Source organism: Thunnus maccoyii, chromosome 16, assembly GCF_910596095.1.
Source record: "Thunnus maccoyii chromosome 16, fThuMac1.1, whole genome shotgun sequence".
NCBI lineage: Eukaryota > Metazoa > Chordata > Actinopteri > Scombriformes > Scombridae > Thunnus > Thunnus maccoyii.
This window is the reverse complement of record NC_056548.1, coordinates 3,048,757-3,076,707: the sequence shown is the minus strand read 5'-3', so window position 1 is coordinate 3,076,707 and position 27,951 is coordinate 3,048,757. Positions and strand designations below refer to the sequence as shown.

The window sequence follows — 27,951 nt, the reverse complement described above, 5'->3', positions numbered from 1 at the left end:
GCGGGGGGGGGAGGAGCCCTTGAGGAAAATACTGTACATGTGCGATCAAACACCTCGAGAAAAGGATCTGATTTCTGTCTATTTCAGTTACGCAGGTAACTTTAAACACAGGGGTGTCCGCTGCACAGGGAGGGGAGGGGGGGTCAAAGGCTGAAGTCCACTAGGACAGGAATAAGGTAAATTATAAGGATCTTATTGCTTTGAGAGGAAGATAAAATATTAAAAAGCTTCCAGATAAAGAACCACACAAAGTTTAAACAACTGACGCATCAGTTTTAAAGAGTTTTTTTTTTCAAGTACAAAACCTCCTCTGAGTGCAGACGCTGAAATGTTGCCTTTAGATGCTGCAGAAATCTGTACTTGTGTGGTTCTTTGCCTGAACTCTTAATAATAATAATCATAATAATAATAATAATAACACTAATAATATTGAAAATACTAAGACACAGGTAATCTATCAGTAGCGATCAGTGGCATTTCTAATCTTTCAGAGGCCACTTTTTAAAATTTTTTTTTTTTTTTTGCAATTAAGCTGGTAGAGGAGGAGGAGGAGGAGGAGGAGGAGGAGTGGATGTTCAGCTGTCGCAGTGTCTTCTGGGAGATCAGGAGGAGCAGGTTCGTTTGATTTTTAAATAAATCTAAAGAACAGAACAGAGAGATATCACCTCTGCCGCGGGTGGAAGTGATCAGTCGAGGTCGTCGGGAGACGCTCGGCTGCTCCTGGTTTCTCTCTTCCTGAACGCCGAAGCGAGCCGACAGGTGACGAAACTGAAAAACATCCAGATCTGCGTTTAGGCTTTAATTCACCTTTTTGTCAGTCCCGACCCAGCGACCTCTGGCCAGGAAAAGAGGTTCTGGACTGAAAAGGAAAACTGATCTGATAACAGCGTTAGGTGAAAACTCGGGAGGGTCACTTCACTGGTTTTCTAGCTGGCGACTGAGCGGGCAGCCAATCAGGAAAGCTGCATGTAGCTGAAGAGCAGAGGGACCAGGAAGAGGACGTTGAAGCCCACCGTCCCGTACACGATGTAGCGGTAGGGCAGCTCCACCTCCATGTGCTGCCTGGCCTTCCTCACGTCCCCGCCGGGCAACCCGACCAGCCGGCACACCAGCGGGATGGTGACGGCCTTCATCAGCGCCCGCGTGGCCACAAGCACCAGCACGCCCAGGGCGAATCGCAGCATGGCCGCGCCCATCAGGCCGGCGCTGAGGGCGGGCATGGAGAGCGGAAGCTGGTCCGGCGAGGGGTCGGGCATCACGCCCAGGTAGTGGTTGACGTGGGAAGCCAGGGCGACGCCGGCGCCCGTCCCCAGGATCTGAGCGGTGTCGCCCCGCGAGGTGCTCCAGGTGTCCAGGGTGAAGGAGAAGAGGCCCAGGCCCAGGTGGAGGGAGATGATGATGAGCGGGGCGTAGCGGCACGTCAGGTTGAAGCTGTCGATCAGGTCCAAGGCCGGCAGGAAGAAGAGCAGGATCAGGACGCTGTACAGGACGCCGACCATGACGTCCTGGAGGACAAACAGACACACACAAGGTTACAGGATTCAACTGACATGATCATCCGGACTGAAACACACACAGACGAGCATCTATATTTAGTGTTTAGTGTCACACTTTCTCAACGGAAGACAAACATCCGTTGGCGTCCTGACAGTGACGGTTCAGGTGTTTTTATTTCTCACAATCATTCTTCCTGACAGACTGTTATTACCACAGAAAACACCAAACTCTGACACTAAAACCACGGCTCATAATACCATCATCAGGCTTTGTGGGTTTGCTCTTCTTCATGTGTTTTTGCTTTATGATGGTCCTGAAAGATGATATTTTTGTTGTCTTGTTTGTACAAAATAATAACTTCTGTCCCACGATATGGATTTCTTTTAATTCTCTTCTTAAAATATACTTGAGTTTGCTTTTTCTTTTCTTTTTTCCTTTTAAAACCTCATGACTTTATGATTTGTCTGTTTTATTTTACTGCCTTTGTGAAGCACGTTGTAATGTGGATTTTGTGGATATGTGCTTTATAAATAAAGATTATTATTATTATTATTATTATTATTATTATTATTATTATTATTATTATCTGAGATCTTGTGTGCAAAAGAGAACTTGGATCATCTTGTGTGAGCGAGATACTAACTGAGCATTAACTGTGTCTGTGTTGTATCGACTGACTGCAACTAACATTTACTTTCATTATCAATTCATCATGTGACAAAACATGTAGAAAAAAAAGTAAATTTCTTTAAGTAAAAGAAATGTTTCTGGTTTTGTTTGAGCAACAGTTCAAACCTGAAAATGTTGAGTTGACAATGATGTAAACAAAAAGCAGGAACTAGTGAATGATTACTTTTCTGCTGATCGACTATTAGATTAGTGGTTTCGGCTGATATGTAACTGATGTCACCTGGCTGCACGCTGAATTTACCCTGACAGGACAATAAATAAGACCGATTGATTGATTGACTGATTGATTGATTGATATCCTGCGTAAACGTGGACGCTGACAGACACAACGCATCAGCTGATTCTGTCATTTAATTTCATTCAGTCGAGTTCAAAGACGATTAAACTTTATTTAAATTTATCAATGAGACAGAATTTTTTAAATGTTTGTTTGTGATTTCCTGCTGATGGATAAAAGGAAGCTGAAAAACGTTGCCGGGAAACAGGAAATCAGCGAGTTCAACATGGCGGTGAACAAAGGTCATCACGGCCGTTTATTTATTGACCCCAGTAACAAACTGACAGTCGGTTTCCTGCTCTCATTTCAACTGTATGTGAGGATTTAACCTTTCAGACTCATTCCTCAGTTAACCCGCTGAGTTCTTACTTCTGAACTGATGAGTCAGAGATGTTCTGCACTTTTTGCATCTTGTCAGCATCTTTGTTATTTTTAGCAACACGTTTTTAGTAAGAAGCACATGTTTCTGTGCTTTTATTACTCACATTAACATTACTTTGCAATTATCAAACCAAATCTCCGCTAGAAAGAACTCATCTGAGGCCACAACTAACAATTTTCATTAGCCATTAACCTGCTGATTATTTTCTTGATTAAATTAATCGTTTTGTCTGTAAAATGTCAGAAAATAGTGAAAAATCGCAGCGTCTTCACGTCTTTTTTTATACAAAAGTCAAAGCTTCAAATCCTCAAATTTGAGAAGCTGCAACCAGAAAATATTTGGCATTTCTGCTTTAAAAAAATTAGCAGCTCAAGTATTTATGATTTAAAACTGATAAAAATCAAAATGCACAAGGATAAGATTTTCTATATTTTTCATATTGTGAACTGATTTACTAACAAGTATTGTGCGTATCAAAGCCTGATATATCTTCTTCTTCCTCCGTTGTTGTTAATGTTTTTTCATTATGAAGATTACTGTCATGGTTATTTTAGAAACGGCTCCAAAGACTAATAACAGCGACTGTGTTCCTGCACATGCTCAGTAGCGTCTGTCTTACACAGAACTTCTCTCCGGAGACTGAAAACATGATGCTGTTACTAGTTTTTGGAGCCGTTTCTTAACAAACTAACATGACCGAACTCTCCATTGCAGCGGTGTGACTCAGTGATGTGTTTTAATAGTTTTTGGACAACACAGAGGAATAAGATATATATCAGGCTTTAATACACACACAATACTTGTTAGAAGATTGTTGGTTTGGATCCAAGCATGAGATTTATTTACAATAAGAAAAATATTGAGAATCACCACACATATCCTTTAGGAAACTGTTTGAAACTGGGACTACTTTCTACTTTCTACTGAATATAGTTGTGCACTTCACAGCCTCTCTGTAGGGGAAGTTGTTATTATGTGTGTGTGTGAACACAGTGGGGTGGGGACCATAAAAGCCTGTAAATCAACCTTCAATAGTTCCTCTTCGTGCTGAGTTTGGGAGTGTGAAGTGTTTACTTTGTCTGACAGCAGGTGTCTAATCACCGTTTACTTTCCCTGGAAATCAATGACTGTTCCTGTAAGATTACACCCGACTCAGTCCACCAGTCCAACGCTGGGACCAGTCAGCTCTGCCTGACAGGTTAGTCCACTTAGACGTCCTTATCAGCAGGAAACCCGAGGTCCTGTTACAGTTTAAATATCTATTTGGCTGCTTAAATACATGTTGTGGTGTGAATGAGTGTTGGTTGGAGCGTTGGTTGTGCACGTCCTCAGAAATTAATACTGCACGTACGCAAGATTTGGACAATACACAGATGAACAGTAGGGGCAGTTTAGGGGTGGTGTGGAGATGTGACGGGGTCAGAGGTCAGTTGGAACAAAAGCAGCGACAACGATGGCGGAAAGTTTTGAAGACAGACCAAGTCGGCAATTACTCACATCTGTCTGATGTGTCATTACTGCTGCACGATGACAAATACGCTCAAATTAACAAAGTAGTTACAAAGTGTTTATTCTTTACATCAGGCTTCTTCTTCTTTGTGTTTTTTTGGGCGTAGTTCTATTCATATCCTTACTTTGCTGGTGCGCCCTCTAGTGGATTCCTCCAGTAACACACAAATATGTAGGCAAGTATGTGAACAAGCAGCCGGTTGTCTACGCCAACACGTGGTTAAAAAGCGTGAAGGCGACTCAGCAGCAGCTCTCACAAGATCATTGATTGATCACCTTACTGCTGCTGCCGTCTTAATGACACACGCGGAGGATGAAACCTTTAAGCTGTCTGTAATTTTCTCCTCGACTGACACGAGTGGAGGGAGCTCTGAAACAACCAGCAGCCCGATCTAAAAATGTCCAGAGAAGAAGACGAGGAGGCGGCACAGCGACCTGAAGACACCAGACGAGACATTTAGCGTCTTACGACTACAATGAAGTGAAGAATTTGTCCACTTCAGGAAGCTTCAACAGCACCACAAACTACAGCCTCCAAAATGACTCTCGAAGAAAGAAAACCTGCCAGCTGAGCGGACGTCAGGCTGGGTGGCCGACTGTAAGTGGAAGCAGAACCACTAATGACCCTGTATGTGACCCGATGTGACTCCTGCCTGCTGTTCGTCTGGAATCCTTAATGACTTAATGGATCCAGCTATCGCGTCCATCAGGCCAGTGTACGAGGTCCATTTGTGCAGCAGTCGTGGACATTTGGAGAGCGAGTGAATGAAGTTGTTTTCTCCCTCAGTGCTGCTGAGCGTCGTTAACTGAGGCGGTGAACCCTCGAGGGCCAAACAACAAACTACTGTAGCTGGACGGTAGCTCTCAGATGTCTGGAGCTGCAAAAATTAATCTGTAGCTATTTTGATAACTGATGAATCATTTCAGTCATTTTTTCAAGAGAAAATGTTCCAAATTGTTCTTTTGATTCCAGATTCTCAAATGTGATGATTTGCTGTTCGTCATATTTGACAGTAAACTGAATATCTGATGGTTTTGGACTGTTAGTCACACAAAACAAGCAAACTGAAGACAATTAATCAAGAAAATAACCGTCAAGTCAAATCAATTCTAATTGATTCAGTTGTAATGGTGAGAGGAGGTCGGTCGGTTGTTTGGCTGCACTTTGAAGCTGCTTGAAACCCTCCCGATCCTATTCTTCCTATATATATATATATATTATCAATCTAGCTATAATTTTATCATGCTGATTTTCCATATTGTCATTTTGCTTTCTGGTCTACATCTATTGCATTTGTCCATCTTGGTTAAAGGGTTTTTTGGGGGGAGTTTTTCCTTATCTGAAGAGAGGGTATTGAGGTATATAAATAAAATTAGACCTGATTGGATTATCAGGGCTGCAGCTAACAATTATTTAAATTTTTGATTTATAGTATGTGCAGATTGTTTTCTCAGTTAAAGGGCTGGTCAATAAAAAAAATCTGAAGTTCCCAGAGCCAAAGTTGATGTCCTCAAATTGCTTATTTTGTCCAAAACACAAAGACTTTCAGTTTTTTATCATAGAAAAACATTTGAGAAAAACTGTTTCAGCTTTATTATCTATTTATGTCTTTTTAACATACAACACCCTCTGTGTAGAACTGTATGGAGGTAACGTAGCGTCACGTTTAGAGTTTTAGTTAATCGATTAGTCGATTAATCGTTTGACAGAAAATGAATCAGCAGAACTACTTTGAAGATCTGTCCAGCTGTCAGATGTGAGGATTTAATGATTTTCTGTCATACATGATGGTAAACTCAGTATCTTTGGGTTTTGGACTGTTGGTCAGACAAATAAACTCTGTCCAACAGAGAGTCCAACAAAATTTTCACTATTTTCTGATATTTTATAAACAAAATGATTAATCCATTAATTAAGAAAATAATCGGCAGATTAATCGATAATGAAAATAGCTAGCTGTGTTGAAGCGCTGTTCAACAAACCGTCACAGGAGAACCAGCGTTTAGAACATACTTCTCATTTGGACAAATTATTTAACGACGTAAGAAGCAAAAACACCGACATCTGAGTGAAAGTGTTCAGTTAGCCGTCTGATAAAAGGTTTGCAGATGTCGACAACTTCGTAAGAAGCACAACAGCTTTTTGTCTCCGAGCTCTTTCCTGCAGAACAAAAGAGGAGGAAGTAGTTTCATTGGGCGTGATGATTTCCAGAACACATTAAGTGCCCGGCGGGCCCGGTAGAGCAGACCGCTAATGGCTCACCATGTGTTCAGCTCCACTCCCTGAAAACACAACACGGTCCCATATGGCCGGAACCTCAGAACACACATCAGACTCTGTTATCAGGTGGAAACGAGCTCCGTGCATGCAGACAAACACACACACACACACACACACACACAGACCGGTCCATCTTTATAACCTCGGCGCTGAGGTCGCGACGTAAAAGTTGTGTTTCTGAGGTCATCGTTTTAGTTCATGTGGTGGTGAAATAAAACACGAAGCTGCAGCGTGTTTGTGGTGATTTATGCTCTTAAAGCCCGACACGTGAAACACTCCTCCATCCCTCCGGACTTCCATTTAAATTCTTGCCAAGATCCTAAATTTTCCAAAGATACCAAATACGTCTGAGTTACAGGGGTTTGTGTCGAACAACGTGCAGGACATCAGGATTTTTCCCAGTTGATGTAATGATGCCACCACAATAAATAGCATGTATGGTCTGAAATATTCCCCTTGTATAAGTATGGAATAGTTTAACTGAAGCATTGGAAGAAGCAGATACACATGTGTAGTGTGGAAAAATATTATGTGTAACTTTGAGCTCAGGGGGAAATTTGAGGGAATGCTGGAGTTTAAAAGATGACCAAGACAGATAAACTGACAAGCACTGGTTACCAGTTGCGAGTAAATTGAAAACACAGGCAATGGTTGTCATGTTATTGGTCTGCAATTAAAAAGGTTTCTATGGTTACAGACATTATTTACATCCACCGTGAGTGCCAAGAAAAACGAACGTGAGGAAGAGCAGGAGTTTTTCAGCTGTGGATGACATGCGGGCGAAACGGGAAGAGGAAGAGGAAAAGGATTCGAGGAGCACAACGTGTAACAGGAAGAAAAAGTACATTGTGGAAAGGAAACATGTGGATAAATGGTTTCTTCTGTTAGTAAACAAGACAAACAATGCACTCATGCATGTTATATATTTTACTGATGTGTCGAGTATGATATCCTCCAGAGCAGAAGTTGAGGTGCACTTCATCAATTTAACAAGTGAAAGTCAATGTATCAGTTGAATAAAGTCACTGGAGTTATGTTAGTCTAGGCTTGGAGACAACATTTCTTTTTTTTTTTGGCAGAAAGCCTTTATTACAAACTGAAAATATTTACTGCTGCCAGAAATCATTATGTGGTATTTGCAACCTTCAAAACATTCAGCAGTATCAGGAAGGGCACCAGCTATGTAAAGTCAGTAAACAGGGTTTTTCCTGCCTATCTAACTCAGAGGCGGGTCGTCAATGTATTACTGGCTGCCGCCTTTGTTGGAAATTCCAGCATGTGATGCTGATGAAATGAAAAACTGTGAGGGTATCACAGGTATAAATCATCTTTTTATTTAATGACTAAATAATTACCTTGTGAGACGAACGTGAGGTATTTTGTGAACTTTCTACGCCGTCACTCAGACACTGATGTTAGCGGAGCAGCGATCAGCAGAGATCAGCTGACCAACACACACTGCAGCACAAACAACGAATACCGACTCTGGAGGTGAAGAAAATAACTCGGCGCTCCGTATGTTTCGCCTCAGAAACCCTGCGGTGGCTTTCCCCGGAGCTAACGGTGCAGCAGAGAGTCTGCTCTCTACTGCCAAAGACTTGACGTTAATATAACAACACAGCAGAGCACCCCGCCTCCCCCTCAGTTTGTTGTTTCTATACAGGCAGGAGACTATAAGATCTTTCACATTAATTGATTTGTTAGTTAATGCAGTTAGCTTTTTAAAACATTTATCTTACCTGCCAGCAATGTTTATATTGTATTTCAGTGGACTAAGGATCCCAGCGAATGGTTTGGCACATAATATACTGGAAATAGAGCCCCGTCTTTTATCAGTTACAGTTTAATAAAATAACTGATTTGTTGCTCTTGAGGTAACACAGAAACATGGAGGCTATCTTGGCTACAGTTTCAAGTGTTTTTATTCTCCTGAGAATATACTTCTTATCACTATTACATATTAAAAATACCAGGAAGCTCTTGCTGTTCTTATCCTGAGAAAACAGCGTCTGGTTAAATGTCAGCACAAATCAGACGTGCCTCAAGCTGCTCAGCTCCAAACGGATGACTCAGGCCTGCGTCCTATAATTTGCACGCTGTGAATTGTAAATGTGATTAACTCCTGAATTAATCATCTTAAAAACTCTTTCTAGGTCAGAGTTAGTATAAAATGTCTTGTTTTTTTTTTTTTGAGGAGAGAACAGGGATATATATTTTTTTTTAGAGAGCTCTGGTGAGATGCAGAGTGATGTGGGCCGGCAGATGTTAATGTGGTTCCTGAGGTGGAAGTCTTAAACACGACACAACCTGTGGGCAGCCGCAGAAAGCCCTTCAAGAAAGTCTATGATGTGGAATTAACTTCTAAAGTTTGTCTGGGAGGACAGCCAGCGCGCTGCAACGCCTGCTGGTCCGACACCCACTTACTCACACCACCGTCCACCGATCCCTCTGATACAGCCATGAGACGGTTGCCCCGGCGACAGACAACCCAGCCCCAACAGTGCACTGAGGCTGACATCATTTACCAGTGAGTTAAATAACCCTATATGAGCTTAATGTGACCAACGCATGCACAGAAGAACCCACACAAACATCTGTGATCGCTGTCTGAAATATTTGCCAGAAGATATTTTCTCTTAAAATAACCGATGGGCAAAAATATCTAATTTGTCTCGTTCCAGGATATTGAACCAGGGTCCACGTCCCTCTAGAGGTCTGAGGAGCAACTGCAGAGAGTCTGGAGCAATTAGTATTAGTAGAATTTGTAGCTTTTGTTCCAAAAGTTTCATCTGATTACTTTACATTTACATTATTGATCACCACCAATATGCAAGTATCACATTTTCATGACACAATTACCGTGGCCAAAAATATCACAATGTTATTCAAACTTCTCGGGATTACTCCTATTAGGGTTTGGTTTTTGGGTAAGTCGTGCCGAGCAGTTGAGCCATGCCTGCTTCTTGCCAAGCAAGATTAAAGAAGTTGTTTATCTTGATGACATGTTGGAGGTGTCCTGGTTTGCTTGCTGTGGCTGTTTCTGTGTGTACTGTTCCTCCCTGCAGTACTTACAACTGATCCGCTGACCAAATAGCTCTAAATAGCTCCATATCTTGTTGTGTAGACCTGTTTTATTGAAGAATAGCACTGCTAACGAAACTCTGCTAATTTGGTGATAAACACATTTAATTTCCTATAACTTCTGCACAATAAAACCATTAGTTTGTCAGTTGGAAGCATTTAATATGAAGCAGCAATAGCAGGAAATATTGGGTTTACATCAGCAGTAACTTAACACAGCTCTGATATGACTGAAAGAAATCAGGAAGCAGTAAAATATGAACGTACTGAAAGTACAAACAGGAACACAGGAGAGAAACTAAATTTCAGACTACAGAGATTCAGTCAGAAACTTTCTCTCTGGTCTCCAGCGCAGACACACAAGTTCAGTCTGGCCTTACAATTAGTACTGTTTGATTAAGGATTTTTATGTTTTTTTGCACTGAAGTATTTTGTTTCATCAAAATCTACATCTACAAAATGTTTAGCCCTTTCTCACTTTTTAAAAAAAAAATTGGTGACCTTCTGGCAAACCATTCTGAGTCGATTGCAACTCAATGGGTGGGTCGCTACACAGTCTTAGAGCTGATACTGTAGGGCACTCTGGAGTGACAATGGAGTGGACTCGAGGAGCACAAAGTGTACCAGGAATCAAAAGTACATTGTAGGAAGGAAACACGTGGCTAAATGGTTGTTTCTACTAGTAAACTGACAACAATGCACTCAAGTGTATTATATATTTTACTGATGGGTCGAGTATGATATCCTCCAGAGCAGAAGTTGAGGTGCGCTTCACCAATTTAACAAGTGTAAGTCAATGTATCAGCTGAATAAAGTCACTGGAGTTATCTTAGTCTAGGCTTGGAGACAACATTTCTTTTTTTTCATTTTTTTTTTTTTGGCAGAAAGCCTTTGTTACAAACTGAAAGTATTTACTGCTGCCAGAAATCATTATGTGGTATTTGCAACCTTCAAAACATTCAGCAGTATCAGGAAGGGCACCAGCTATGTAAAGTCAGTAAACAGGGTTTTCCCTGCCTATCTAACTCAAAGGCGGGTTGTCTATGTATTACTGGCTGCCGCCTTTGTTGGAAATTCCAGCATGTGATGTTGACGAAATGAAAAAGGCGGAACTCAACTGTGAGGGTCGTGCAGCACTCGGACCAATCATCTTTTGATTTAATGACTAAATAATTACCTTTGCGAGATGAACGTGTGTGTGAGTGAAAGTCAATGTACCAGTAATGATAGTTGTAAAACAGTTGAATTAAGTGTTCTGTGGCTCTGGAGGAGGTTTATCACTGGAGTTTAGGCTTGGAGACGACATCTTTTTTTTGCAGAAAGTCTCTGTTACAAACTGAAAGTGTTGATTATTGTAGTTTTTTTGTTTTTATTTGCTTTTACACGTTTCAAAATAAAGTTTATCAAATCAAATCAAAGTGTTCACTGCTGCCGGAAATCTTTACATGGCATTTGCAGTCTACAAAACATACAGCAGTACCAGAAAGCACATCAGTACTAGGGACGCACTGATCCGACTTTTTCAGTCCCGATATCAATACCTGGGCTTTGGATATCAACTGAGTATTGATCTGATACCAGTATTTAATTAATAAGCTGTATGTCTCACTGTGTGGAAGAGACTGGGATCATTCTTTTATGTGTAAGACAAAAACCAGGGTTGATTTAAACATTGCTTTCCTGACTTTGTAAAACAAAATTTAACAAATAAATACTTTTTTTAATTTACTGAATTATTATTGATTAAAATAATGGTATCCGATACCAGATCGGCCCATTGTCACCAATACCTGATCCAGCTATCTGAGTCAGTATCGGACCAATATTCAATATCGGTATCAGTGCATCTCTAACCAATACAACTATGGAGTGAAAACCACACCCGCCCAGTGGTGTTAGATTATGTTTTTCATGACTGTACCTGTATTGTACAGCAGTGATCTCATCTAGCCAAAGCCCTGCTGTCAGCAAAACAATCTGCTAACGTGAGAGCAGCAGAGAACAGGAGCAGGTTTTTGCAGGCACGAATAAATACAGCTACACTATGGATGCTTAGATGCTACCTACATCTGCACGGTGTAGACGGATACAGGCCCGAGCATGTTTCAGACTAGCCGTGTAGTTCAGTAGGAGGCTCTTTTCAAACAGAGCTGGAGAAATGAAATCTAACTGAATGCTAAAAACATGACTGCTGAGACACTGTGACCCTTGGGAAACAGTATAACATCTCACAAGACAAGCTCCTTTAAAGTTTAATTAAAAAAAACAAATTGGTTCCTTCATCATCTTTGTGCATTTAACAAGACATTATTGATGTTCCAGCTGAGTGAACTTCAGATTAAAATGCCTGGAGTGAAACATTTTCTCAGATAACAAAATCATGTCAGGGAGCTGCTGATGTAGCCTTGGCACACTGTACACAAACAAAGCGGTATGAAGAGGTTCATCGATGATAACAATAACACCTGATGGCTGTAGATTAGTACCAGACACCTGACAGATACTGGTAAACTTTAGAAGCAGTACGTTGGTTGGTTTTCTCTTCATCTCTGCCCTCTGAAGCAGGAAAACTATTGTTTGGAGGCTTAAGTTCAGATTCCACCTCCTGCTTAAGTTAACAAGTGGAAAAGTTTCCTGTTTCACACCCTGTCTGCTGACTGTACCACACAAATAACACTTGAGTTTAGGATATTTAAGGTCAACTTGACAATGTAAGGACACTTCTAGTTGGATAAACCTCATCTGTTTTGCCTTCAACGCAGACTGCAACTGAACTGCAGGAAAAATAACTGTTGCAATCAGCTCCTGTAAGGGGTTCGCTCAGGGCTTCCTTATCCTCCTTACCTAAATCCTTATTTAGGAGAAGCAGCAAAGAGAATTGTTGGTGTATTATTCACTATTTGTGCTCAAAGAATGACTGAAACCATTATTCAATTATCAACAGTTGACGGTTATTTTTTTGTAGGCTGACTACTCAATTAGTGGATTAATCGTTTCAGCTTTCTCACACACACGCACACTAAGCCATATTACTTGATTAAATTCATTAGTGCTGCTAATGAAGTCTGCTAATTTGGTGATGAACACGTTTCATATACTGTAGATCCTTCACAATAAAAATCCCCCATTATGTAGTCATTTAAAAGCTTTTAATGTGAAGCAGTAAAGCAAGAAATGTTGGGTTTGCATCAGCGGTAACTTAACACGACTGATACAGCTACGCCTCAGCAGGCTTTCTGAAAGGTGGCCAATCAGAACAGAGCGGCCTCATCGGGGACGGGGTCTTAAAGAGACAGGAGCTGAACTGAGGGGCTGCATAAAGAGCCAGTATAATCAGGAGTTTTTAACTGTAAATCATGCAAAGCTGCTCCAGTGGAGTCCCAGACTAAAAAAATATAGACCTGGAAATGAGCATAATAGGTCCTCTTTAATAAATATGATAAGTCGTTACTGTGTGATGTATTTCTGAGGTTACACAGGTGATCTGTGTCGCTGACACCAGAAACTGATGCCGTCCCCTTTCTGCAGCTGAAATAACTGCTGTTCGGATACTGTTTCCTTCAGGTCAGCTATCATGTTCGAACAGAGATGATGACACCACACTGGCGCTGCAGGTGACAGGGCTGGCATACTCTGTGTGTGTGTGTGTGTGTGTGTGTGTGTGTGTGTGTGTTGACTTACCAGGACCGAGTGCATTCCCATGTAGATTCGGCTAACACAGACCAGCAGGCACCAGCAGAGAGCCAGGCTGAAGCCCAGTGTGACCGGGTACTGTTGAGGTGAACGGAGACATTTTTAAACACAAGATCACACACATGCAGTGTTTAACAGCATTATAACAAATGTACGTATCTTCACTGCAACTCTGATTCATTAATGAATACTAAAACCTTGCAATATGGATTAATCTCTCCATTCAGGTTTATCATTTACTGATTTTAATGTTAGTTATACAACTAAAACTAAATACACAGTAGTTAAGAGCCCAATGGGATGTTTTCAATTTTTATATTTAAGAAGCTGTAACCAGCAAATGTTATCAGTTTATCTGACAATTATTTTCTCAATTAATTGTTCTGTCTGCAAAATTTTAGTGAATTTTAGTGAATATAAAAAAAATGGCCTTTATAATTTCCCACAGCCCAAGTTGACTTGTTTAAATGTTTAAATGTTTAAATGTTTGACCAACAGTGCAAAACCCAAAGATTCAGTTTACGTTTAACATATGGTGAAGAAAAGCATCAAATTCTCACATTTCAGAAACTGGAATCAGTGAATATTTGGTATTTTTGCTTTCAAAAACAAGTACTTCAATTATTAAAATACTCATACCCATTAACTTTCTGTTGATTGATTAATCCATGAATCAACTAATCGTCACAGCTCTAATTTTCTGTGAATCATCTAATTGACTGAAGCAGCTTTTAGCTTCAGCAACTCTTAAAGAAACCTGATTTTGACGTTGCTCTCAGTAACATCCTCTAATTCCCCAAATTCAGGTTTGAAACTCAACTGTGTTGACAGAAACTTATTTCCCAAAAGAATCCAAATGAAAGGTATCCTGTGGGGTTTTTGACCACTAGTCGCTGTACAGAGCAATGTTTTTATGAAAGGGGCCCCATTTTGTTTGTTCTCGTGCATGTTCACGAGGACTTCTTACATATTCCTGCCAGTGGTTTCATGCTATTCCACCAGTTGGTGGCTGTAACACGCAGAGAAATGCAGAAATATGCCAGAAAAGGCCGTAAAGAAGAAGACAGCTAGTAATCATGGATGTACTGAAGGTTTCAAACTTTGAAGAAAAATCAAATGTAAATGTTTTATTACGATGGAAACGCATTCAGCATGTTTTGATTAGTAACACTGAATGTGAACAGAAACTTTGAACAAGAAAGCACAGACGACCTTTAAAGGTACAGTACAAATTGTTTTAAAACAATCAAGGCTGCATTCATTTAAATGCATGAAGTCTACTGTGCTTTGTGTGTCTCCCACTGGCTTTCAATCTGCACTGAGCGACCATGTTTCATGTACATAACAGTATTTGTTAATGAGTCTCTGCATCAAAGCAAACATATCAAATTCCTGCATGTTTAGTGTTCTGACCTGGAGATCTAAATGATTAAAATGAATGTGTGCGTTCAAGTTAACCTTTAACTACGCTTTGTTCAGTGTGCAGTCGGTAAGCAGCCTTGATAAAATGTTGCTGTTATGTCATGGATATGATAATCTGCTAATGTGTACCGGACACATAGCACCTCATAAATATTTCAGCAATTCTGCTGTTCCTTATCAGATGTACTTGGACTGTAGCGAAGAGACGCAGGAGGAACAGGCCGGGTTCACGCTGCAGCTTAATGTTTCCAAAGTCAGATTCTTTTCCCTTCATGTGACTCAGATTATTAGTTTTCTAATCGGTGTAAAATGCAAAAAAAGCTGCAATGAGTTACAGTTCTGCAGTTTTGATCCGGGTCACATGAATATGAGCCTGAAAGACGTGTAACTGAATGTTCACCTTAGTCAACAAAGAACAGTAGATCTTCTATCATTAAGCTGTCAGCGGCTCGATGTCAACATGATAAACAAAGAGATGCAACAAAGGCAAGAAAATCAAAGGGAGGAAAAACAAAAAGCAAAAAAAACAAACAAACAGAGGCAACACACAGACCACTTAAAGGCCTGACTCAACTCAGAGACTCTGGTTCGACTACGCTGAGAAAATGAACAACACCTGCAGCATCTTGACGCTGGTTTCACATTAAATGTGCAAACATGTGCACGAGTTTGCACGAGGTAGAGCATATAGGATCAAAGAGTAGAAGAATGTAACTTTCTCAATTAAGAGATGCATAAAAATTACATTTTTATCTGCAGTAAATAAAGAAGTGCCGCCACCCAAACGTTGATGCATCAGTCAAAAAGCCGCTGTGTTGAGTCAAATCACCGTATGCAATGACGCAGAAAATACAATAAAAGGCAGAGTAACGCAGGGCGGCAGCGTGACAGGATATAAACTTTTACAATCTTGTCTCAAAATGACCCAGAACAGAGCGACTCTTGTTTCTTGCTGATGTTCTCAGCTCTGGTGTTAAATATTAGCAAAGTCGACTAAACTACTTTTGACCCAGAAGCTTGTAACAACCTCCTCTTCTGCTGACGGCGCTGTCTGCAGCGGGGCAGGAGAGACGCTCCGTGGTGCGTTAGGATTTTATTACTGAACTAATACCAGCATGAACACTTTTTTTATTTCCCTGACTGTGTGGAAATCTGACGTTTTCACATCCCAGATGATGAACAACAGCGTTAAAACATGACTCTTACAGGTTGGAACTGAACACTGCCTCAGACAGAATGTGGCTGGTTCGAGTTAAACACCTTCCCCACAAAGACACAGATTTTAGGACGTTACGTACTTATGTTAATATGAACTATCCAGATATGAGCAGCAGGTCTGTGGTGTGGAAGCAGCCAGAGAGATGAGTAGAAAGAAAGAAGATGAGTGACAGCGGAGGAGGCGGGAGAAGAGTGAGCTGCTGAGGTTTGCACACTTGCTAAAAGCCCTTTGTTCTCTTCATCGTGGCTCCTGTGTGTCCAGCTCAGCTCAGATTTCCTCTCACAGACCAGAATTACATTACAAACATCAGTGCAATGATGCATCGGAGCGGTTTGACGGCGCCGGATGGATTCTAATTAAACAGAAATAAGAAACTCTTTCATGGAGCGGACTTCACGTCGCTGCGATTTTCAGTTAATTATTTCTGTGACGACGGTTAAGATACGTGTTGTCTCGTTTACCATAAACAGATTTAACAGTGTTACTACTTATCTCAACACTGAAATATTATTACATATATTAGTTGAGCTACAGAAAACTGATCAGCAACGATTTTATTACGAAAATATCTGACAGATCTGACAGGTAAAAATGTAACTTATCGTTCATTCTGACATGATAACTGTCAACTTTAATATCTTAGTGTGAGAATTTTGTCACAGCATGAGCAGAAACACTGAATTATTGTCCAAAGTGCATCATTTGCTGTATAATAATCGCACAATGATCACCAGCACAGAATGACACAGCACCTCCAAAATAAAATGAGAACAAGAGGATTTGTTCTCATTGTTTTATTAGAGTAAAAACAAACAAACACTGCAACGTCTATAAAAATCAAAATTGAATTCCCCAATTTAAGTGCAGCTTAGGCTCACTCCATCATGAAGTAATAACTCTCACAGTACACATAAGGTTTCAGTAAATGAACACAAACGCATCATAAGAGCTGTTTTTGTGCGTCGTGCCGACAGCAGCTGCTGAGTTGCAGCCTCTCAGGGTGAATATAGTCCTGGAACGCGGAGAGATAACCTTTGTTACAAACAACTGCTTATCTGCCACGCTAGGTGTTGTTGAAGTAGACTAACTAACCACCGCTAAAGTCTACCAGCATTTATATCCTTTTATTGGTGCTTGTTGTAGCTGCGTCTATATATTTTAAAGCCGTGTCGTCTGTTAACTGCTCTCGAACAGCGGTGTGGTTCTAGGAACGGTACCGCTGGTTTGTCCACCGCTTTGATCCGTGCTGAAATATCATAACAGCGGTCGGAGGATTGCTATGAATGTTTAGACGGACATTTATGGTTCACAGGATCATAAATAATAGCACCTTAATAACATTGGTGCCACCATGAGGATTACATCTGTGGTTTTGACATAAATGTCTCAACAGCTGTTGGATGGATTGCTGTGAAATTCGGTTCACACAGAATTCGTCCCGCTAAGTAATAACTCTGATGATCCCTTTTCATCCGCCACCATCATCAGCACCAAATACCTGCAAGACTAACGACATTCCCATCGTCCCTAAGCTGTACTAACATTGTAAACATTACACCTGCTAATCAACAGCATGTTAACGTTGTCATTAAGTGCGTGTTAGCATGCTGACATCAGCATTTAGCCTGACAGAGCTGCTAGCATGGCTGTGTCTGCAGTCGTTCCTCCTGATTGCTGTTTAAACCGACACAATAAGCTGATTTAAAGCAGCGGTTGGTATATGAGAGTTGCAGACACTCAAAATAATTGAGCGTTTAGTCAGCAGGTAGAAGCTGCAACAGTTGATCACAAGCTGTTGCATCAAATATGTGCGCGTCTGGTTGCAGGAGACTCTCTTACAGGTGTCTCTCTAACCACTAAGTATCACTTAAAAGGTGTCAATTATAAACTCTGGGAGCGTTTTCAACAATGAGGTCAGTGCAGAGGGAGGTGCCGGTTGGGGAAACAGGCGTCTTTATGTGTGTGGATTAGCTGTGCAGCCAGGTCAGGCGCTGCAGCTCAACATGCAGAGGTCAGCGCTGTGTTTGGGGAAAGACTAGCTGAGAGTGAGAGGGGGGGAGAGGAAGGAGGAGGAGGAGGGACTGAGGAAACCGTTCTGTAGAGATGTTGTCCAAACACAGAGCATGTGTCACTCAGTCCCACACGGCCGTGTTTGCGAGCTGGCGTTGGCCTCGCGTCTCTGACCGCAGTGGTGCTGCAGCGGTCGCCTTATGCAAAGTTTTATGGACGTGGTGTTTTTTTTTGTGTGGCTTGTGGTTCTCTGCACACTGCTTATTGACTGTTAACCTCTGTACCCGGTTAGCTCTGCGCTCCCTTCATGTTATATGCTGTACATACCGTACATACACACACACACACACACAAACCACACAGATCCCAGGGTGCGCTGTGTTTGACTTGCAACGCTGCCAAGATGTAAACTTGTCCAGTTTGAGGCGAAGAACAAACCAAACTGTGAATATTTTTCTTCTGTTGGAAGTTTATAATACCACAGCAAAGATCTAATTACTTCACAATCGCTGTGACGGCATGTTTCATTTGGAAAACTGCAGCTTCACACATTTTCAGCTGCAAACGCCAACAAAAGAAATCAGTTTCAATACTGAGAAATCCTGTAATGGTGACATTTGAAAACTGCACAAATCTCATTAAGGCTGCAGCTAACAATAAATCTTATTACATTAAATAATCTGCCGATTCTTTTCTCACGTTTGGTCCATAAAACAAAGCAAAAAAGTTTCCCAGAGCCCGTTTTGTCTGAACAACAGTTTAAAACCCAAATATACTCAATGTGAAGTACTATAACATTAGATTTTTGCTTGAAAAATGGCAATTAAGATGATCAAAATAGCTATAATCATATACACAAGAAGAAAGGAACAATACAGACATATCTTTCTGGAGTTTTAGTGTCTGTGTGCTGAGCAGCAGCCTGTTACAACAGTTGGACATAAGTCTGATTGTAAATATCAGTGTAAAGTCCAACACTTACGACTCTGTAACACGTTAGTTTCATGCTAAACACGCCAAGCACCACCTTCACTCACACTATAATTAAAACACTGTTACAGAGAGAGACAGTTTATCCTGTGCAGCGTTTAGGTAACATGGGAGAGAGAAACTACCGATTAAAAAAAAAGAGCAAGTATGATACAACATCGATTTGTTACCTCATGTTGAACTTTGACCTCATTCACTAAGGTGAGGATGGCGGTGACACATAAAAATGGTCATAAATAATAAAAAACATTAGCAAAAGTCTCCGGAGAACGAGAAAACATTTAAAAAACAGCCATGTGGTGCCAAATACAGCAAATCCCATCGCTAGTAAACGCAGCAAAAAGTCTCACTCGGGCCTCTTTGTTCTTTACCTCTTAATAAAAACTCATAAAACTCATCAAACTTCCTTCTTTTGAATGCAACAGAGGAGATTTCTGCCTGATACTCATCAACGATTTGAATGAAAACACACAATGCAACGCTGAGGACGGGGGTTGAAGTTAGGGAAACGCTACGCTGTTAAACTCATTCATGGCTCAGGAAAGAGCTGGAGGTGTTCCCACCTTACAGCTCCTGCTCAGGGGAGGAAGTCTCACACAAAACCAGTTTACCATCAAGCTTTCTTGTCCAGGCTCAACTGGACAACATAGAAACTTTATGTTTCTGCAGCTCCTATATTCTTGTGTCTGTTTTACATCTTTCTTCCCTCGGAAACTCCTCCTTTTTCCACCTCTCCTCTTATCTTCCTCCCCCCCTCCTCCTCGCCTCTGAGCACTTCTCTTCTCTCTCTCATCTCATTTCTGCATCTCTTTCCATCTCATCTCTAACTGTGTCTTATCTCTTCTCATCTATCTAGTCTAATCTTGTCTCTACTTCCTCCCTCCTCCCTCCCCTTCTTCAACTGCTCTTTTCTGTCCCCCCTCCCTCCCTTACTTCACTCTTACGAGTATCTTCCATAGCGAGACATCTGGCACCGGTTACCGTCTGAGCAGGAGGAGGGCGGTGGGATGGGAGGAGGTCCGTCGTCTGACTTCATCCCATCCCGACATTCCTGCTTTGCTCAGACAAGTCGGCCCCGTTTGACAGGAAAACCTCACAGCGAGGCTACGGCGAGCGGCGAGGGATCCAGGAGGAAAAAAAAAAAGCATTAATAATTAACATCTAAAAAAAAAATTAGGTTAAATGCTTTACGCTCCCTTGAAACAAAGATCTGCTGCTTCAGACAGCGTTTCAAAAGGCTTTCTGCCAAAGCACACGAACCGAGATAAAGCTCTGAATGAATCACCAGTCAGACAAAGAGATGGAGAAAATTACACCGAAAAGACTCAGATAAGACTGTAATGATGCAACGTGACGACCAAAGCTGGTGTGCAGGGAGATTAAAAAAAAAAAAGAGGCTTGTTCTGTGTGATTTGGAAGAATCTGTCTAATATATCGAATCAATAAACTGTATCAGTGCTCTCATGTGTGTCCATTTAGAAAGTTAAAGAGGCTGTAAATCAATATTATAATAATACATGAAATGACTGTGAATAAGTGTGTGCAGTAATGTGGCTCGTATTGATGAACCTACAGAGAATTATCAGTAACTAACTGCAGATTTACGGAGCTTTATAGTGAGTTTCAGCTCATTGTTCGTTTGTGCAGCTGCAACTTTACTGTTTTGGTTCACTCTCAGAGAAAAAGCTCTAAAAATCCACTGTACACTACCTGCTCAGCAGCAAACGGACACAGTTAGCTGTAGACTAGCTGGTGAACATAGCGGAGCATTTAGCAGCTTAAAGAGCCAGATATTTCCCTCAGGAGTCGGTACAGAGCAGAAACAAGAGCTAAACGGGAGTTAACGCAGGATTAACAAGTTCGGTTTTGTGACGTGATGTAATTCAGAACTTGAGCCTTCAAAAAAAGTGCAACATGCCGGCCACATCAAGTCATCTGATGCGTGTAAGACACACAGCAGATGCAGCGTAAAGATAGAAGAAATAACCGAGATAAGGCTCCCACCATCGACAAGATTCTGCTAACGTGTGTTGCCCTTCAGTTCTTGCACTATAATCCTCCTACTTTCTCCTGTTAAACACTCTTCACTCATTAAGTGAAAGTGTAGTAAAAGGTTTAAGACAATTTAAATTATAAAAACTAAGACGTCGGGGCAAAGTTGAAGGATGACATCTGAAAGTAAAATAAATATGAAAACATAATGTTCAGAAAGAGAGACAAAGGTCAATGTTTTATCTGGGAGTCCCACACTAGCAGTCACTATTTTAAGACCTTGAAAAAAAAGAAAATGTATAAAGTGTTAATCCGGCCATAAAGAGACTCAAAAAACCCGGCAGAGGTTTGTGTGTGTGTGAAATGTTTACACTCTCCATGTGTCATCAGGCTGAAGTAGAGAAAGACATTTTTTTGCACAGAAAGGAGAAAGGAGAGAGAAACACTGAATTAGTCTTATCTTGGAGTAGCACACTCGTAGGTCAAGGGGTCGGCTCTCTTATCTCCTGCTCTGGCAGACAGATGACGGGGTGAGGTGGGTGGGGGGGGGCGGGGCGGGGGGCTGCAACATGTTGTAAATCAATCCCACCTCTGCTCTCGCCTACTGTGATTCAAGCGGCGCGATACCGGGATCCCACGCATTTTCCATTTCATGTCCTTTTTTTCTCCCACCCACGTGGTGTTACACACACCAAGGAACCTTTTTTTTTTTTTTTTGGAGGGCTGGAAATTATGGGATTGCAGGATCACAGCTACAGCGGCGTTTATGGTCTCTGCTTAACAACAAGTGGTAATCAGTGCAGCACTTGTAACTACAGATAAATGCTGCTGCGCTGCAATCAGAGACAAACACTTGAACCACTCTGCATATTTTTAAGCATGCTGGATTTTTCACCAGTGTGGATGTACAAAACACAGTTAGAATATAGAGCTGCAATGATAATCTGAGCAAAAAATATCCAACTAATTATTTTGGATCATTCTTTAAGGAAAAAAATCTAGTTCCAGTTTCTTAAATGTGCAACAGAGGATAACAGCACGGCAGGGAGTATAAGTCTTCTCTCAAAATTACCAAACTGCCATTGGATCAGGGATGAAATGGAAAAGGAGAGCAGAGCGGCGCGATGCATGCCTGTTTCTTCGCTCTGGTGCTGAACTCCAGCAAGTGCAGCCGCTCCGGCTAACGGTGCTTTCAGGGGCCAAGCAGGAAAGGCCGCTCCGCAAGATTTTAATCACTTAAATACGACCAGAATGTTTTTTCTTTATGTGACCCTGTGGGAATCTGAGGCCTGATGTGTGTAAAAGTGATGATGATGATGGTTTACAGGCTCCTGCGATGACAACCGAAGTTCTTCGTTTGTGTTTTTGGGGGATATTATTTAATATATCTTACATATTACTGTCTCTACTGACTGATGTGCTTGTGTACATCGTCTACTGTTCGGCTTGTTAATCATTTTGCGATGTGAACTTCCTGAAGCTTGTGAATCACGTCTCTCTGGCGGTGAGAAACAGACAATGGAGGTGAACTGCACAGACTTTCTCTTGGCTTTTACAGACCGGACACAATGGAGTGTTGTTCCTCCTGAGTGAATGGGAGGAGACGAAGAAAAGAGCAACAGAGAAGGGCTTGTCAAAACAAAATTCCTGCATGTATGTTATTCTAATGATACGGGACACTTCAGTCGGTTTCATGAACTATAACAAAGCTGGAAACAGAAGCTATAATATGATCCGCCATGAAGAGACGCTTCAATGATGAAAGTACTAAACTACTATTAGGGATGTCAACAGTAAACCCTTAATCCATTAACCAGCCAGAATATATTTGACCGGTGACGCATGTCGGTCTATAGATTAATTTGCAGACATACACAGTCCGCTAACGGCTTTGCTGCTAGCTAGCAGTCTGAGGTAAAACATGAAGCGCGCTAAACGAAGCTCAGAGTGGAATCGCTGTGATGCTAGTCTTCAGTTTAGTAGTAACACTATGCTGTACCACATTAAGAACAAGCAAGGATTGGCTCGCAGTCGCAGCCAGAGATAACGTCGCTGTTAGCCGGGGTGAGAAAGCGTGATGCGCGCCAGTCTGAGGCCGAATGATTGAGACTGATATGCGGCCAATCAGTGCGTTAGAGGACGAGGGATTAAAGGAGCTAGTTCAGTACCACGAGCCCGAGTACGTTACGCCATCGAGAGCTACTGTGACTACACGCATTGAAAACACTTGTAGATCTGAACCTGACATGATTATTTCCATTATCAAATATGATGCTTTTCTTTATAAATAACTGTTTATCTGTCTATAAAATGCCCAAAACCCAAACTGTTGTTTTGTCCGACCAAAAGTCCAAAACCCAAAGATCTAGAGATACAACGATCAGTCAACTGACAGAAAATTAATGGCCATCTTTGAGTCATTTCATAAGAAAAAAATAGGAAAATTTTCTGATTTGAGCTTCTTCAATGTGAATATTTTCTGGTTTCTTTAGTCCTCTATGATAATAACCTGGATACTGTTGGTCGGGACAAAACAATATATCTGAGGACGTCACCTTGGACTTTGGGAAACGGGTGATCAACATTTTTCACCATTTTATGACATTTTATAGACCAAACGACCAATCAATTAAAGGACCAGTGTGTAGGATTTCGGGGGATCTATTGGCAGAAACTGAATATAATATTCATAAATATGTTTAATTAGTGTAAAATCACTTGAAAACAAGAACGGTTGTGTTTTTGTTACCTTAGAACGAGTCTTTTATAGCTACATAGGGAGCAGGTCCGCTTCCACGGAGCCCGCCATGTTTGTATGGTAGCCCAGAACAGACAAGCTAAACACTGGATCTAGAGGGAACCTTTCACGGTTTTTGCGAGTTTCACGGCCACCGTAGGTTCTCCTACAATGCTTGAAAAGGGAGGAGCGATCCTACAGATTGGTCCTTTAATCAAGAAAATAAATCGTCAGATCAATCGATAATGAGAATAATCTTTAGTTGCAGCCTCACAAAGTTCAGTTTACTATCATAGAAGAAGAAAACCTGCCAATATTTATATTTGAGAAGCTACCAGATGAAAATTGGCTTTTTTTAAATCTCTTTTTCACAATAAATTGACAATCAAAATTGTTGCTGAATTGTATTCTGAATTTTTTCCCATCTAATCATTTTATTTTCTAGCGTATTGTGAGCATTACAGCTTCACAGGGGAACCAGTTGTGTTGAATCCAGCTTGATTTCGCTGTAGTACGAGCAGTAAAGAGGTCAAAAATGAGCTGGTACAGCTGTGCAGCTGCTCCGGCTGCTGTCATTGTATCCACTGAGCCAACCGCTCATTAATTGTTAATGACGCCGCTTCAGACGACTGACTTCAGAGGGCAAAGTCTCAGTGATCCTGTATGGAGAGCTGGGACATGTTTGTTGTTGTAGTGGCGGCGGTTAGACAGTCTGTTCTGTAAACTAAAAGGATCGCAGGTTAAGACCTAAAAAACAGCCGTAGTCTCAATGTCACAGTGTCCTCGAGCAAGGCAGCGAATGCCAGCTGAGTGGAGGTAACAGTGTGGGAAAAATGAACAGCGAGTCTGATATTAAAGCCTGTACAGGTTTATATGTAACAGGAATCTGCAGTATATAAATGATTTATAGGTTGCAATTTCTGCTGATTGATTATCAAAACAGCTGCACATTATTCTTCTGATGACCCACTAATTGATTGACTGTCTTATTGTTTTGGCTCTCATGTTCTGTCAGTGTTTATTTCTCAACTGCAAAAAGTCTCACAACTTATAGATGTTGGTCTCAATTCCCTCATAAATAAAATTTATAAGATCGAATCAATTAATCTGTTGATTTTTGCATCAAAGCAAAGAAAAAAAAGCATCAAATCCTCAAATTTGAGAAGCTGAAACCAGCTAATTTATGCTGTTTTTGCTTTGAAACTTACTAAAAGTTATTTGTTAAAATAGTTGTGTGATTAATTTTCTATCAATCAAGTGATCGACTAATCGTTGCAGCTCAAATGTTTATGTTAAGAATTAGAGCTCAACGAGTAGTCAATTAATTGGTCCACGAAAAGTTAATCGGAAATAAAATAATCATTTTAGTCATTATTTAAAGTAAAATATGCCAAAAAGTTTGCTGGTTTCAGCAGCTCCAATATGATGAGTTAATCCTTCATAATTAATTAATTATCTTTGCTTCTGATTGGTTGGACTAAATAAACGGACATTTTTCACTATTAACTGACATTTAACAGAGAAAACAACAGAATAAATAACTGGCAGATTAATTGAAAGTAATTGTTCGTCGCAGCCTTGTTGAGAATCAGATATTTATATCAGCTTCAAGGCTCCAGTATCACATATTTGTGTTTTCGACGGTGTGCAGTCACAGCCGGCAGCAGGTGTACGCGTCGCCCTCCAGGATGCTGTAACGCTGCATGAAAATCATGTGGAGTGAAGACAAGAGTTGTTTGTTTTGATTTCACCCGCTCGCTAGCATTTGTCAGGAAACAGGAAATCTCTCGAGTGAGATTTCACACAACTGCTTACTGTTTACTATTCTGCAGTTAACCTTGACAATTTCACTGCTGCCATGGAGCTAGGAAACAGGCAAATACAAGCAAATGTTATGGCACACCACGAGGAGAAGCTTCTCAGTTTGCTTCGTGGAAATCAGGCGGTAGAAGCTCCTGCTTACTTCTTCTTCTCTCCTGCAATTCAGTTTTATAAACACTTTGACGGCTTGTTGGTACGTTAAGATGGATTTACTGTTTGTCCCACCGGCTGTAGGTAATGAGAGAAGAAGACTGCTTCAAATTTATGGTGTTTTTGCTTTAAAAATGACTAAAATGATTATTCAATTACCAAAATAGATGCTTATTAATTTTCTGTCAATCAGCTAATCGACTAATTGTTGCAGCTCAAATGTTAGAGCATCAATTAACTAGTTAGTCGATCAACAAAAAAAATCATTTTTAGGCATTTTTAAGCAAATATTCCAAACGATTTGCTGGTTTCAGCAGCTCAGATGTGATGATTTTGACATTCATTATAATAAATTGATTATCTTTGGTTTTGGACTGTTGGTCGGACAAAATAAGACATTTAAAAACTTAACTGTGGGAAATTATAACTGGAATTTTTCACTTTTAAATGTTTAGTCTGGCTTTTATGTAGCGTTTTAAAATTTTATGGTTTAATTATTATATGCCTCATTTATTTATCATTATTGTTTATTTATTTTAATCTATTTAATTTATTAACATGTTACTGTTTTCTTGTAATCTATTAATTTTGAGTAGTATTTCATAATTTTATGTCTTGATTATGTTATTGCTTGTATTATCTTAACTACCCATCTTTTATTGTTCTTATTCAATTAACTTTAATTAGTTTGGTGTGCATTGGTCTCTAAATCTAAAGGTGCTGTATAAATAAAGCTTAATGAGTTGTTTAATAGCGAAAACGATTAATCGACTAATCGACTAAGTGATCAGGAGGAAGTAAGTCCTGCTTACTTCTTTTGTCTTGCAATTCAGGGTTTTTTTTAAACACTTTGACAGCTTGTTGGTGTGTTAGGATGGCTTTACTTTACCTCCCACCGGCCGTAGGTCATGAAGAACAGGGAGAAGGGGATGGCAGTGCCCGACATGGCGTGTGTGGACGGCATGCTGTACTCCGAGTTGTAAAACACCTCCACTTTGACTACCGGCGGGGAAGCGGGCCGGGACCACCCGATCACATCCTTGGTGCACTGCCCCAGGTACATGACCCAGACCCAGACCATGACCAGCCGCCTGCCCACGAAGGCGTCCACGTTCCACATGAGGAAGGGGAAGAAGGTGATGTAAAACAACTCGTTGCCCAGCTCGGTTCCGAAAGTGAACATGTAGTACAAGAGCCGGTTGTCGATAAGGAACTCCTGCCCGGTTTCACCCGTTAGAGAGTTTTTCCGGAGGGGTTTCACTGTGCTGCTCTTCTCCCTTTCCCCATCTTCGGTTGCCCCTGAAAGGTTCGCACCGGCCCCGCTGCGACCGTCCTGACCCGCGGCGAGGCTCCGACCGTTACTACCCACACCGACGGTTTCTCCCCCGGCTGACGCTGCGGTTACAACCGCTCCATTCTGGGGAAGGTTTTCACTTTCCTCCCGGTGCTTTTTCGTCACATCAGCATCGGTTGTCCTCTTTCTAACCCCCATTACTGTTGTTTGTACTTTCTCCCCTTCCCCAGCTCCTCTAATGGCCGTGTCTTCACTCTCATTTCCCCCGGCGCGGTGGTGATGGCAAGCCCCGTTGTTGTGCGAGTGAGTCCGGTCCTCTTCCTTGCTGCTACCGCTGGTGGCACAAACGGTTCTCGAAAATGTCCCGCTCACCCCACAAATGCGCTGAAAGCGGGCGACAAGGTGGGGGTCTTGGAGATAGTAGTAGAGCTCTGTGAAACGGTTAGTTTGCTCCATGTTTAACCGGTTTAAACACCAACCACGCAGCCGAAAGAAGGAGCGCGGACTCCGCTACTTTTCCTCCAAAACAGTGGATAATGAACGCTAGCTCTCCGGCTAACGTTAGCTAGCAAGCCCGTGCATCCTGGCAGAGTGAACCCCGAACCGTTTTTAAACTATAACAAATTATGACGGTAAGTTGTATTTATCCAAAAAAAAGTGGAATTACTGTTTACAGTGAGACGAGCTGGGGAGGGCTGTTGTTCGGCCGGGTCCGGGTGCGTTCAGGGTCCGGCTGTAACTGACAGATCGGCGGAGCGGTCAGGGGAACGCGCCTTCCCCGGTGCCTTCCGGGGCTGTAGGAAATTTCACAATTATACGTCTAATCCCCAATTTTGGTCAGGTTCACACGAGGACATTGTATTTAAATTTCCTTCCCGTTTCAGTTTATTTTCTTTAGTGGTTACA

At 41.3% G+C, this 27,951-nt stretch overlaps 1 protein-coding gene across 1 annotated transcript; it reads right to left on the bottom strand.

Moving 5' to 3' along the window:
* sgpp1b (sphingosine-1-phosphate phosphatase 1b) lies at positions 1-27,951 on the bottom strand. The gene is made up of 3 exons (XM_042389176.1): positions 26,641-27,951; positions 13,399-13,488; positions 1-1,505 (listed from the first exon to the last, which is right to left on the bottom strand). The coding sequence occupies exons 1-3, from the start codon at positions 27,499-27,501 to the stop codon at positions 954-956; spliced, it is 1,503 nt and encodes a 500-aa protein (XP_042245110.1). The 5' UTR covers positions 27,502-27,951; the 3' UTR covers positions 1-953.

What these genes read in the sequence shown, in the direction of transcription:
- sgpp1b (XM_042389176.1), bottom strand. Translation starts at nt 27,501, where the DNA reads ATGGAGCAAACTAACCGTTTCACAGAGCTCTACTACTATCTCCAAGAC. An exon ending in TGACCTACGGCCGGTGGGAG is followed by an intron (nt 13,489 to 26,640) that starts GTAAAGTAAAGC and finishes TCACCTCAACAG; the next exon opens with TACCCGGTCACACTGGGCTT. An exon ending in TGGGAATGCACTCGGTCCTG is followed by an intron (nt 1,506 to 13,398) that starts GTAAGTCAACAC and finishes TTTGTCCTCCAG; the next exon opens with GACGTCATGGTCGGCGTCCT.